Source organism: Nyctereutes procyonoides, unplaced genomic scaffold (assembly GCF_905146905.1).
Source record: "Nyctereutes procyonoides isolate TBG_1078 unplaced genomic scaffold, NYPRO_anot_genome, whole genome shotgun sequence".
NCBI lineage: Eukaryota > Metazoa > Chordata > Mammalia > Carnivora > Canidae > Nyctereutes > Nyctereutes procyonoides.
This window is the reverse complement of record NW_026575042.1, coordinates 22,300,419-22,314,723: the sequence shown is the minus strand read 5'-3', so window position 1 is coordinate 22,314,723 and position 14,305 is coordinate 22,300,419. Positions and strand designations below refer to the sequence as shown.

Here is a 14,305-nt window from a genome sequence, read left to right as displayed (position 1 = left end):
CAGTGAAATTGCTGGTAGGAGGAAATATTGAAATAGCCCCCATTATTTGTAAGAAGCTCTCAACATGGCTCCTGGGAGACTTTTGCATCATTACCTGATCAGTTCCAAAGTGAAATATCAATACCATTTAAGAAGGAATGAAATCAAGAAAGAATCACTTTAAATAACAATTACAGAACTATACGATTGTTCACTAAATGTTTAGAAATGACCAAATTGCAACTATTGAGTTCTGAACTCAAATTTACATGTTGAGAAGACCGCCCCTTTTTTACAGCAACTGGAAGAGATTATTACATGATATTTTTCAGTTGAAAAGATTTTTTGTTAATAAATTAAACTATGGCAAATTTCTTAAAATTCAAATCAATTCAAAGCACTCAATATTTAAAAACAAACAACAAAACAAAACAAAAAACAAAAAAACCTCTCTTTCAATAAAATGCCACATGTTTAGTGTATTCTTTTTTTATATCAACAAATACCATTTAGAGTCTATGCAGGCAATCTATTCTTTTTTAAGCCAACAAAAGAAATGGTATACAACTATCTGATGATCATACTAGTAGGTAGGAGTTCATAAGACAGTAGCAATCCTTATGCAAAATAAGATGTTCTGATAGAAGAAAAAAAGATACTTTATTTCTGTCACATCTGCTTTCTCTGCATGATTATCTCACATGCTCTTCTCATTATCAGAGAACCTAAAGGACTTACTTGCCTAGAAAGATTAAATACTGGAAGGCCTAACATTCTCCAAAATCCAGATCATTTTGGTCATCTCCACACTACACATCACCTTGTAAGATAATGGCACTGTGCAGGAGCCACTTTGACAGGCTGGGGTCCTCTGTTTTCCTAAAGTATCAACAGGTATTCTATTCCTAGTCCTTCCAACATCCCTTCTCTTTTCTTTATCTCTCAGGACCAACTCCACACCAAGGAGGTTGGGGAAGGCAGGCAGTAATTTTCAAATTGGCCATGAGCCAATTAGCTTCATTGTGATGAAACCAGAGATTTTCTGATCCCTAGAAAAGGTATGGAAGATATGAATAGCTCTCTATGAATACTTTGCAAAGCACTGGTCAGGTCCATAAATGTCTCATTTCTGTCATGTTCTCCACTTAAGTTTTATTCATCAAGGGCTCCAGTGCTTTGAGGCCTTTAGGACTCCCTATTAAAATGCTAATACTTCTAGGATAATAACTTGAGAGCTCTAATACAAATATCATTAAGAACACAAAGGGCTGATCTGGAATTGGGGACCACCAAGGCAGATAAAAAAAATTTACAAAGCAAGACGTTGGCCTTGAAATATAATTTGGGAATTATCTTATATCAAAGGTATAATTTATTAAAAGGCTATTTGACTATTCCCCAAAGGAAAAGTGTATTAGCTAAATTTAGTATTCCTAAGAGACTAAAAACATACCTTTAAACTGCAAGGAAAAAATATTGTTAATGTATGATGTTTCCAGAGTAAACCCCCCAAAATAATATAATAAACTCTGAATTTAAAGGACATAAGGAGTTAAAATGTTATCTTTGAATTTTGACATGCTCAGTTATTGGAGAAAAATGTTGAAGAAATCTCTTCTGCAAGATTAGAACAGCATAATACATTTTTTTCAGTGAATACTAAATGGTAAACTTACATCGGAATTAAATCTCAACTGGCAAATGTTGCATGATATGATTTGCTTTCTTCGATGAGGAAGAGGAACCCCGAATGTATGATTTATTACAGCTTTCTGAATCGGGTCCATCTGTAATGAGAAAGAAAATACAACAAATAGAAATAAAGCTTGTCAGTTCCATTGGAATGTTGCCTATTTCATTAAAGAGCCAATCTGTACAGCTTGAATCTACTGCTCACATTATAAAAAAAACATTTTTATTCTAAGAAACAGCATTTCTACTTTCTTGGAAAATAGACAATAAGCTCAAAGCTCAGTATGATAAGAAAATGATAAATGTACCCATTAGAGTTTGCATGCTGTTTTTCTCATTTACAATCAACAATTGTCTCAGTTTGATAATCCTAAAATATAATTAAAGGTTTATCAAAACTCAAATTATTCCAAATGCCAGCAATCTCAAACAGAAGTATGTATGCCATTGCCCCCAAATGGACTTGTAAATAGACTTGGTCAGCTGAGCAGTTCTGAAAATAAATTATGCACCATAATCCAACATTAACCTTATGCTATGTTTGGTATATCTTCTATGTTAAAATATAGTGTACAAATCCTACTTTCTAAGAATTCGAATGTATGGAGTTATCTATTCATTCAAAAACCATCTCTTGACCATTTAATGTAGACTGCTATCCTATGGACTTACTATTTGAGGTTCAGAGACTCTGGATCAGAGCAGTTATCTCTCTCCATCCCACATTCCCAGGATAGGTCAAGTGACACCTAAGACATAATGTCAGCAATCTGGCTCTGATAAAATTGATTGGCTTTGTCCTACCATCCACATCAGTGGTTTTCAACTGTTGGAGTCCGATAAAAATTTTGATCTGCTTCTTAATATTAGTGCAACCCCTTTGCTTATCTGTGTCTCCTAAGGTGGTGATAGGGTTCAAAAGTGATAATTTGTGTAATTAGCACAGTCAGTGCTAAGCACATTAAACAATCAATAAATGTTGGCTATTATATTTTCTCTATTACAGCACATATGAGGATCAGAGTTAACTTGGGTCTCATACTCCCATAATCATTGTTGTCACACTACTAATTTCTTACATGGCCAAGAAACATTTAAAAATAAATCAAATGTTACACATATGGCTATGACTTCCACTGAATACCTGCAAACTAGAACTCTCAACTCTCATCAGATAGAAAGTTCTTCTGAAAGTCCTCACAATAGGTTCAGATAGCTCAGCAATGATTTGAGACATACAAAAAAGCTAAGAATGTATCTGTGAAATGATGTTCTAATAGTCAGTTTCTCTGATACACTGTAGTTCTTAATTATCCTAAGCAAGTCGTTGATGAATTCCACCTCATTTTGTGTATTTCAAATTATCAGAATGAGTTAACTCATAGGTTGTCTTCATAGGTAGGTAGGAGGAAGCTTTTGTCTAGATAGCCACAGTTCTATTAGGCTGTCTAGGCACTCCTAATGTACAATAAAAATAATAGCACTCAGCATTTATTAACTGTCTTCTATGTGCTAAGCACCAGGCTAGGTGGTTAAAAATTAAATAGTTATGATGATCAAGAAGAACTCACAGGTGTAATCATTTTTATCTTCCATCATTACTTTACATTTTTTATTTGATGTTAATCCTTTCCCAGATTCTGGAGGAAACTCAGCTATCCCACGATTTTTCCGGTCATTTCCAGGTATTAATAAATTCTAGGATCCCCTTTCTCCTTACTAGTGAATTCTATCATCCTTTTTTTTTTTTTTTTTTTAGCCATATCATACTTTCTTTTTAACCAGTTTTATTTAGGTATAATTTACACATAATAAAATTTAGTAATGTTAGGTGTAGAATTTGATGGGATCTGGCAAGTACATACAGTAGTATACACGAACATTTCCATTACCTGGGAAAGTTTCCTCTTACCCCTCTCAACACCCGACTCCCACTCTTAAGTCTGAAATCACTAGTCTGCTTTCTGTCCCTTTCTTGAAGTTCATATAAAAGGAATCATAGACCATGTAGGGTTTTTTGTGTGCTGACAGCCTTCATTCAGAATAATTATTTTAAGATTCATCCATGCTGTTGCATGTTATCAATAGCTTATTCCTTTTTATTGCTGAGTAGTATTTCTTTGTATGGATATAACAATGTGTTTATCCACTCGTGAGCTGATGAACATGTGAATTGCTTCCAGTAAACTATTATCTTTTCAAGTCTGAACACACAATCTAAAGCTCATTCCTAAATTCAGTTCAGCATCTTAATCCAAACATTAAAAACTAATTTAAAATTCCACTCTCTTTCTTAGCTTAGAACTACTGTCAATGTATGAATAACAGTATGAAAAGTCACAGAGCATAGTATAGGGCTCTTTTCTCTCTCTACATATTTTTCTTTCATGTCCCTTACCCTTACCCCAGCTAATCTTCCAAACCTTCTTCAAAGCCATCTCACCCCACTTACTTAGAGCTCAAAATGGAAAATGTATTTTTCCATTTGCATCTTCCAAATGGAGGTTCTTGAGAAAGCCAACAGCCACACAAATGTGTGAATCTGGGCTACTTCAATAGCCTTCATTCTGCTTCCTAAGATCACTTTTATACTAGTTTAAATGTGCTATCACAATGCTTCTCCAACAATAATCACAGAGAACACTCGGCGATAATTTAATTTGCCTTTTAGCCAACAGCTAAAGAAAAATTAAAAGCAGAAAAAGGTCTCTGACTTAGAGGTAGTTGCTTCATCATATGCTACTGCATCTGTTCAGTGCATAAATGGGGCCCATTTCTATTTGGGGATAAGGTGAATTATGCCTCTAACCTATTTAGAAATACTGAAGACTTCTTATAATGATATAAAATAAAAATAAATTGCACAATTATATTAAAGATGCTCTCTGAAAATGAACAGTACTGAATTTTTTTCATATATTAGTGAGCAGCATATTATTTTGGTTTTTCAGTAACACTGGGAAAGCAGTGACCACATTCAATCCAAATTTGTGTAGGAGGTGTTTTGGAACTAGACACTTAATGCAAATGTGGCATATTCTCTAGATTTAATTCTTTTGTTTGAATTGAATGATGTTCTGATCACTGTGACTATAAAATCAAATTTCAAAATGCAAAGTAGTGTATTCTTCTTCAGAGACAATTTTATTTCCCAGTATACTTAAAAAAAAACCCACTTAAGTATATTTCGAAGATGGATTTCACAAAATATAGTTACACCAACAGAATTATCTTTATCATTTTAGAAATCTAATACAACAAAATGATAAACTTAATACCTTTATTAATGAGTATAAATCATATTCACCTCTCTCATATATACATCTATAAGTAAAGCCATTTACAGCAAAGAATCATGAAAGGGCAAAATCTAAATAATAACCAGTTCTATTGTTAAATAGTTGATTAAATGATACCACATGGTATGTAACTAAAAGTAGCATGCATCTATTATCAACCATAGGGATACACACACAGCCACTTAGATCATTTTGTCTAAATACACTATTATTTACCATTATAATCAAACATTTTGTTTAAAAACAAAGTCACATGTGTTGACTTTTCCTACAATAGGTGTGATCTGTCAAAACAATGACATCTTATTGTGTGTATACATAGTATCATTAGGAGTTTTTCCATAAAGTCAGTTTCAAGAGATGCCAAGGTGTCGAGGCAAGAAAAGGGGTTTTTAGGTAAAATAAACTGTAGGAAACCCTGATACTACAGCCTAGACATTCATAGTGCACAATAAAATATTAAATTTTCTGGGGTGACCTGCAGCAAAAACAAGTTTTTAATAGGTAATTTCTAAAATAATATAACCAAACTTTTGTTTTCTTTGTTTTTAAATTTAACATCCTTGTTCAATGCATAGAGATTGTTTTTTTTTTTTTTTTTAAGATTTTATTTATTTATTTGACAGAGAGAAAGAGAGCACAAGTAGGTAGAGTGGCAGGCAGAGGCAGAGAAAGAAGCAGGCCTTCCGCTAAGTAGAGACCCCGATGCCGGGCTTGATCCCAGGACTCTGAGATCATGACCTGAGCTGAAGGCAGACATTAACTAACTGAGCCACCTGGGTGCCCCCAATGCATGCAGTTTAGAAAATAATGATCCGGGAATATAATCAACATAAAAATATGAATGAAATGTAAAGCTTTCAGTAGTAAATAAAGACACTAAAAATGTAACACAAAGAAATCAGATCCATAAGAGCTTTGATACGTTTCACTTAACCACTTAACTCATGCAGCATGAAATTAAAAACTAAATTAAATGGTATAATCTACATGATATTTTAATACATATTTATCTAATTTCTAAAGTGGGATATTCTAAATACATTATCCAGCCCCCAAACAAACAAAAAATGAAGGATGATACACGAACCTATTGATATGCTTACCCGAACTCTAGTCTAAAATTCAATTTCAAACTCAGCCTATGGCCTTATTTAAAGCCAAATGAATATGTTTTTCTTCATTTCAGGCTTAAGGATCTTTGCATTTCTATCTCAGGTCTTGCTTTTTCCCTCACCTCCCCTCTGGGCATTCTGTTAAATTGATTTGTAAATGAGTATACAAGGGACAGCCAGAGCTGAGATTCCCTTCTCTAGGATGAACTGGTTTTTTTTTTTGAGGATGCGGGGTTAGTCCTGAGTTTACATTTCCTGCTCTAAGAGACTTCCTCTCTTTCTGTTCCTATTATTATTGTGGCTTTCAGTTTTAAAATCAAAGAACAAAACTGAAATGCCAGGAAGCTTAGAAGTTCAGAAATATAAAGGTTGTCTCCTCCAGCTGGTATTTCCATGTAACAATGGCCAGTAACAATAATTCTAAAGGTTACTCAGAGGAATTTGCTGTGTGGTTTTGTTTTGTTTTGTTTTGTTTTGTTGATAAGCATCATTTCCATCCTGACAACTTACTGAGAAACTCTCCTTGCCCCTTGCCTACTATCACAATACTATGAAGCAGCAGAGCTAGTTAAGAGGCACAACCACCACTCTGCTCCCATCTCTCTCAGGTACCACTATCAAGCTTTGTGATGTCCACTTCCTGGATATTTGTGACTCTGTAGTATTAGGTGACACTGGGTGGATTTACTACAACAACTATGAATTAGCAAAGTTTGAGTTTATATGACTTATATTCACACATTAGAAAACATTAATAAAAAAACCTAATTCTCTCAATCCTGCAACAAATTTATTCACTTGAAACATATGCAATGTTGACCTTTTTCTTTAACTTTCTAAAAGGCTGCATAAATTACATTTAAAAAGTGTATACATCTTAAGTATATCATTAGTTGACTTTTTTAACCTGTGATACTTAAGCACCTGGGTGGCTCAGTGCTCAGTGGTTGAGTGTCTGCCTTTGGCTCAGGCTGTGACCCCAGGACCCCCCACATTGGGCTCCCTGCAGGGAGCCTGCTTCTCCCTCTGCCTTGGTTTCTGCCTCTCTCTTTCTCTCTGTCTCTCATGAATATATAAATAAAATCTTTAAAAAAAATAACTTGTGGGATGCCTGGGTGGCTCAGCGGTTGAGCGTCTGCTTTTGGCTCAGGGCATGATCCTGGAATCCTGGGATCAAGTGCCACATTAGGCTCTCTGCATGGAGCCTGCTTCTCCCTCTGCCTGTGTCTCTGCCTTGTGCATACTTCCATGTTATCACCATCCCGATAAACATATAGAATATTTTCAGCAATCTAGACGGCTCCCAGACGGAGCCACAAATTTGGGAGTCCCCAAGCCACCTGCACTTCTGAGAAACTGGCTACAAATTTGGGGCTTACCATGACTCCTGCAGGTTTGATATCTTGCTAGAATGATTAACAGGATTCAAAAAAACACTGAATCTGTGGTTACAGTTTTATCATAAAGGCTACAAATCAGGACCAACCAAATGGAGAGTCCCAGAGGGTGAGATCTGTTAGAATCGTGAACATGGAGCTTCCATGTCCCTTCCCCAAGAAATTAGGATGCATGGCCCCTGCAACACCCTCACATCTAAGAAACTTGCCCAAATCTTGCTCTCTGGATTTTTTATTGGGGTTTCGTTACATATGCATGACTGACTGAATCATTGGCAAAGTGAACAAATTCAAACTCTAGCCCCTTTCCCCTTCCTGGAGGTCCCGACTGATATCACCTGCCCAAAGCTTAATCCTCTAATCACATGGTCACTGGTAACTGGCCTCCATCCTGAGTCACTTCATTTGCATAAACTCAGGTGTGATCCAATGTGGGAATGATTCACAAAGCTACTCATCACTCAGGAAATTCCAAGATTCTAGAGACTACCTAAAATCTAACATCTGAGGACAAAGATAGCCAAATTCTTTATTCACATCTTTGTATTTTTCAATGCATATTTTAACATAGTTGCAAGCATAATATAGAATATTTTCTCTTTTTTCATTTAAAATACATCTTAAGAATACTTTCATTTAACATCAGCTTTCATCTTTACCAATTAAATGGTGGCATACTAATATTAAATAATTATACCACAATTTACTTAATTTATTCTCTGATTTTGGATATTTAGGCTGTCCCAGTATTAAATACCACTGCAAAGATCATCTGTATGGGTGCAACTTTTATTAAGAACTACAGCCTCTTAGAGCTGGAAAGAATCTGAGTGATCATATCTTGCTTTCTCATTCTATTGACAAGCCCACTGAAGACCAGAAATGTTTCAATCAGTAGTAGAAAATGGACAACAAACCAATTATCCATATCCCAGTTCCAGGTTCTTGCAGCTATAACATATGACAGCAAGTATAATCCTTCCTTTTTCTCCCCACATAGGAAATAACAAATGGTTAAGATGTAGTCTACACTGTTGCTACTCCTAGTTGCTGGCTGTTTTATTTTACTCTTTCTAAATTCTATCTTTACTTTTACGTGGAGTGATAATCATGTTGGGTTATTATGACTAATAAACTATGTAAAGTGTATACAGAGCCCAGCACTGTGTCTGTCACATAGAAAGCACTCGATAAAAGTAAATGCTTCTTCTATTATTATTTTATAGCAATGATAGTAAATATCACAATTCCTTTCCAGAAGCAGAAAACCAAAAAAAGAGTAGAAAGATGTCTTGAAAGGTCCTTGTGATCCATGATCATCCAAGAAAAAATAAATTTAACTATAATAAACTTTATATTTGAAAAAATAATGAATTTAATTTTTTATTTTTAAAATTTTTTAAAGAGAGAAAGAGCAAGCAGGTGGGGAGGAACAGGAGATGGAGAGAATCTTAAGCAGGCTCCATGTTGAGCGCAGAGCCAATGTGTGGCTCAATATCACAACCCTGAAGTCATGAGCTGAGCTGAAATCAAGAGACAGATGCTTAACCAATTGAGCCACTCAGGTGTCCTCAAAATAGCTGATTTTAAATAAGCACTTTGACACATGAGGCACTGTTAATAACGCCTACATGTCTCATTAGTCCTTCATAGTATCCCTACAAGGGAGACACTTTTGTTTTTTCCTTTTAATAAACTTTATTTTTTAAAAAAATTATTTAAATTCAATTGATTAATATGTATTATTGGTTTCAGAGGTAGACGTTAGTGATTCATGAGTCTTCTATAATACCTAGTACTCATTACATCATGTGCCATCCTTAATGTCCATCCCCTGGATATCCCATCTCCTCTCCCCTCCAGGAACCCTCAATTTGTTTAGTTTCCTATGATTAAGAATCTCTTATGGTTTGTCTCCTTCTCTGATTTGTCTTGTATTTTTTCCTCTCTTCCTCTAGGATTCTGTTTTGCAGCCTAGAGCAACAGAATACACATTCTTTTCAAGTGTACATAGTGTACATTCTCCAGAATAGATGACATACTGGGTCACAAATCAGGTTTCAGTGGGTATCAAAAGATTGGGGTCATTTCCTGCCTATTTTCAGACCACAAAGCCTTGAAACTGTAACTCAGTCACATGAGGAAATTTGGAACGAACTCAAATACATGGAGGGTAAAGAGCATCCTACTAAAGAATGAATGGGTCAATGAGGAAACTAAAGAAGAATTTTAAAAATTCAAGGAAACAAATGAAAATGTTCCAAACCTTTGGGATGCAGCAAAGGTGGCCCTAAGAGGCAAGTATATAGCAATACAAGCCTTTCACAAAAACATGAAAGGTCTCAAATATACCTAACTTTACACCTAAAGGAGCTGGAGCCTAAAGAAATAAAACCTAAAACCAGCAGAAGAAGATAAATAATAAAGATCAGAGCAGAAATCAATGAAATAGAAAGCAAAAGAACATTAGAATTGATCGACTAAACTGATAGTTGGTTCTTTGAAAGAATTAATAAGATAAACTCCTGGCCAGACTTACCAAAAAGAAAAAAAGACCCAAATAAATAAAATCATGAATGAAAGAGGAGAGATCACAACCACACCGAAGAAATACAAACGATTATAAGAACATAGTATGAGCAACTAATTTGACAATCTGAAAGAAATGATTGCATTCCTAGAGATGTATAAACTAATAAAACTGAAATAGGAAGAAACAGAAAATCTGAACAGACCCATAACCAGTAAGGAAATTGAAGCAGTCATCAAAAATCTCCCAACAAACCAGAGTCCCGGGCCGGATGCCTTCCCAGAGTAAGTCTACCAGCGATTTAAAAAAGAATTAGTATCTATTCTTCTGAAGCTGTTTCAAAAAACAGAAATGGGAGGAAAACTTCCATACTCTTTCTATGAGGCCACCATTATGTTGATCCCAAAACCAGACAAAGATCCCACCAAAAAGGAGAATTACAGACCAAAATCCCTGATGAACATGGGTGCAAAATTCTCACCAAGATACTAGACAATAGGATCCAACAGTACATTAAAAGGATTAGTCACCATGACCAGGTGGGATGTATTCCTGGGCTACAAGGTGGTTCAACTTCAGGAAATCAATCAATGTGATATACCACATTAATGAAAGAAAGGACAAGAACCATATGATCCTCTCAGTAGATAAAATAGAAAAAGCATTTGACAAAGTACAGCATCCTTTCCTGATTAAAACTCTTCACAGAGTAGAAATCTTGGGAACATACCAATCATATATCATATCATATCATATCATATCATATCATATTAATATTACAAAAGCCATATACGAAAATCCCACAGCAAGTAACATTCTCAATGGGGAAAAACTGAGAGCTTTTCCCCTAAGGTCAGGAACATGATAGAGATGTCCACTATCACTACTGCTGTTCAACATAGTACTACTGGAAGTCCTAGCCTCACCAATAAGATAACAAAAAGAAATAAAAGGCATCTGAATTGACAAAGAAGTCAAACTCTCACTCTTTGCAGATGACATGATACTCTATGTGGAAAAACCAAATGACTCCACCCTCAAATTGTTAGAACTCATACAGGAATTCAGCAAAGTGGCAGGATATAAAATCAATGCACAGAAATCAGATGCATTTCTATACACTAATAATGAGACACAAGAAAGAGGATTTAAGGGGTCAGTCCCACTTACAGTTGCACCCAAAACCATAAGCTACCTAGGAATTAACCTAACTAAACTTTATTCTTTAAAATATTTTATTTATTTGACAGAGACAGAGACAGAGACAGAGAGAGAGAGAGCATAAGCAGGGGGAGCAGGAGAGAGAGAAGCAGGCTCCCCGCTGGGCATGGAGCTTGATGCAGGGATACATCCCAGGACCCTGGCATCATGACCTGAGCCAAAGGCAGATGCGTAATGGATTGAACCACCCAGACACCTCTAAATTTAACGTTTTTATAGCAGTTAGAAGTTTACAGCAAAATTGAGTCTAAGATACAACAGTAGATTTTTTTTTATTCCCATTTTACATATGAAATGTTTAGGTACAAAGACATGAAGCTAATTGGGTTAGGTTTTCACATTAGGCAGTTCTAGAGCTCTGGTTTGAATTCAGGTAGTCTAACACTGTCATTTTCACAGCTTAAAAACACTGCCATTTTTTTCTTTCATCAGCAAAAGAAAAAATAAATATCTTCATACACATACACACACAAAAGGGGGCAGGGAGAAGACAATGTCTGCAACATCTAATCAAAAATTATGTACTCTGGCAACATAGAGGAGCTCTAGAAATCACTATGATTTCTACAAGATAACGTATCAAAGCCAAAATGTTCAAGGCATAGTAAAAGGCAATTTGTAGAAGAAAATATCTTAATGGTCAATAAAAAATAAAATGTATTGGTTATTCTGAAAGTAAAGCTTAAAATAACAAGGAGACAGTTGGCAAAAATTGACATTTTGTATTGACAAGGATTTGGGAAAAGTGCAGAAAAATTTGGCATCACCTAGGAAAACTGAAAATGAACTGAACATAAGATCTATACATTTGGGATGCCTGGGTGGCTTGGCAGTTGAGAGTCTGCTTTCAGCTCAGGGCATGATCCCAGGGTCCAGGATTAAGTCCTGCATCAGGCTCCTTGCAGGGAGCCTGCTTCTCCCTCTGTCTGTGTCTCTGCCATTCTCTCTCTCCCTCTGTGTCTCTCATGAATAAATAAATAAAATCTAGGAAAAAAAAAGACCTAAACATTCACCCTCTAGAGAAGCTTATTGCCAAGATAAACTCACAAGGAAGTTCCCTGAAGTTTTGTTTTTATCAGTAAAAACTAAAACAACCTAAAGAGCCAATGGTAAATAGTCAAAGAGCTATAAAATGGAATACTACACAGAGGTTAAAAGGAATTAATCAAATATTTCTTTATTGGCAATAGATAAAATGCATCAGAATATCTATAATATGACATCAGATACTAAGAAAAAAATCACACATTCATAGTCAATAGATAAGTAAGAAGGAATGGTTAGGAGATCACCAAGTTATACCTTCTAAAAAAGTAATGTGTCTGCGAAATGGCCATCAATTACAGCTATTGAACAAAAAGAGACAACCAGACAGCAGGTGTCTCTTGAAGAAGTACTAAACCACCTGTGAGGAAGTCATACTCGAAATAACAAACTTGCATCTGGTCAAGCCTCTAGATGTAATTACCCATTCTTAGGAAATACAGGGACAAAACAAAGTGGTAAAAGTCTTTACATGGATAGAGAAAGGGGAATCCTTGTGCACTGTTGGTGAGAATGTAAATTAGTGCAGCTACTATGGAAAACAGTATGGAGGTTCCTCAAAAAAATAAAAAATAGAAATACCATAGATTCAATAATCCCACTATTGGCTATTTATCTAAAGAAAATGAAAACAATAATTTGAAGAGATATATGCACCCCTATGTTTATTGTAGCATTATTTATAATAGCCAATGTATGGAAGCAACTTAAGTGTTTATCAATAGACAAATGGATAAGGAAGATGTGGTATGTATATGCATACATAAATATATATATACACACACACACATATATGCATATACACACATAATGGAATATTACTTGGCCATAAAAAACAATGAAATTTTGCCATTTGCAACAATACTAATGGACTTAGAGGGTGTTAAGAAAAGTAAGCCAGACAGAAAAGACAAATACCATATGGTTTCACTTATATATGAAATCTAAAAAACAAAACAAATGCACAAACAAACAGAAACAGATTCATAAATACAGAGAACAAAGTGGTGGTTGCTAGAGGGAGGGAAGTGTGGCCAGGCAATTAATAAGTGAAGGGTATTAAGAGGTACACAATTCCAGTTATAAAATAAATAAGTCATGAGGATGAAAAGTACAGCATAGGGAAGACTGTAATAATACTATACGATGACAGATGGTGACCACACCTCTGGTGCTCAGTGTGGTATAATGCACATAATTGTTGAATCACTGTATTGTGCACCTGAAACTGATGTAATAATATGTGTCAACTATACTTCAATTAAAAACAAGTCTCCAGGGGATCCCTGGGTGGCTCAGCGGTATAGCGCCTGCCTTTGGCCCAGGGCGCAATCCTGGAGCCCCCAGATCGAGTCCCACGTCGGGCTCCTGGCATGGAGCCTACCTCTCCCTCTGCCTGTGTCTCTGCCTCTCTCTATGTCTATCATAAATAAATAAAATATTAAAACAAAACAAAACAAAAACAAGTCTCCACATTAATAAAATCAATAAATTCCAATAGGAATTTATGTCAGGCTTTTTAAAACAAATCAGTAGCTAGAATATAATAGGAATAAGATCTATAACTTTAAAGATACTTAAGAGACATAGCAGTCAATTCCAAACAATGGGTCTTACATGGATCTTGATTCTAACAAACTGTATAATAAATATTAGAAGATAGTCAGGGGGAAGTAAAATCGGGTATTTATAATAAGGAATTATTTTTTATTTTCAGTTGTGATAATTGTAGTGTAGCTATATGTTTAAAAAGTCATTATCATTTAGAAATACTCAGTAAAATATATACTGAGGAAATGATATTATGGGTCTGATTTACTTCAAAATAATTGAGAATATTTGAGGGATGAGTGGGGATATTAATGAAACTTGGTCCTTAGTTGAAAACTACTGAAGGTAAATGCTGACTATGTGAATTTTCATTATATTATTCTATTTTCATACATGCATGAAATACTCCCTAAGACAAAATTAACAATAATCACATGCACACGCATGTACACAATCTGTAAGTGATTTATGGATGCA

The 14,305-nt window shown here is 35.2% G+C and overlaps 1 protein-coding gene across 2 annotated transcripts in view; it reads right to left on the bottom strand.

The window, feature by feature from the left end:
• ZNF385D (zinc finger protein 385D) overlaps positions 1-14,305 on the bottom strand; it is a 674,868-nt gene that overhangs the window by 110,287 nt on the left and 550,276 nt on the right. For both annotated transcript variants that reach the window (XM_055320905.1, XM_055320904.1), the window contains exon 3: positions 1,656-1,766. In XM_055320905.1, the coding sequence (XP_055176880.1) occupies positions 1,656-1,766 (111 nt within the window). The remainder of the gene's footprint in view (positions 1-1,655; positions 1,767-14,305) is intronic.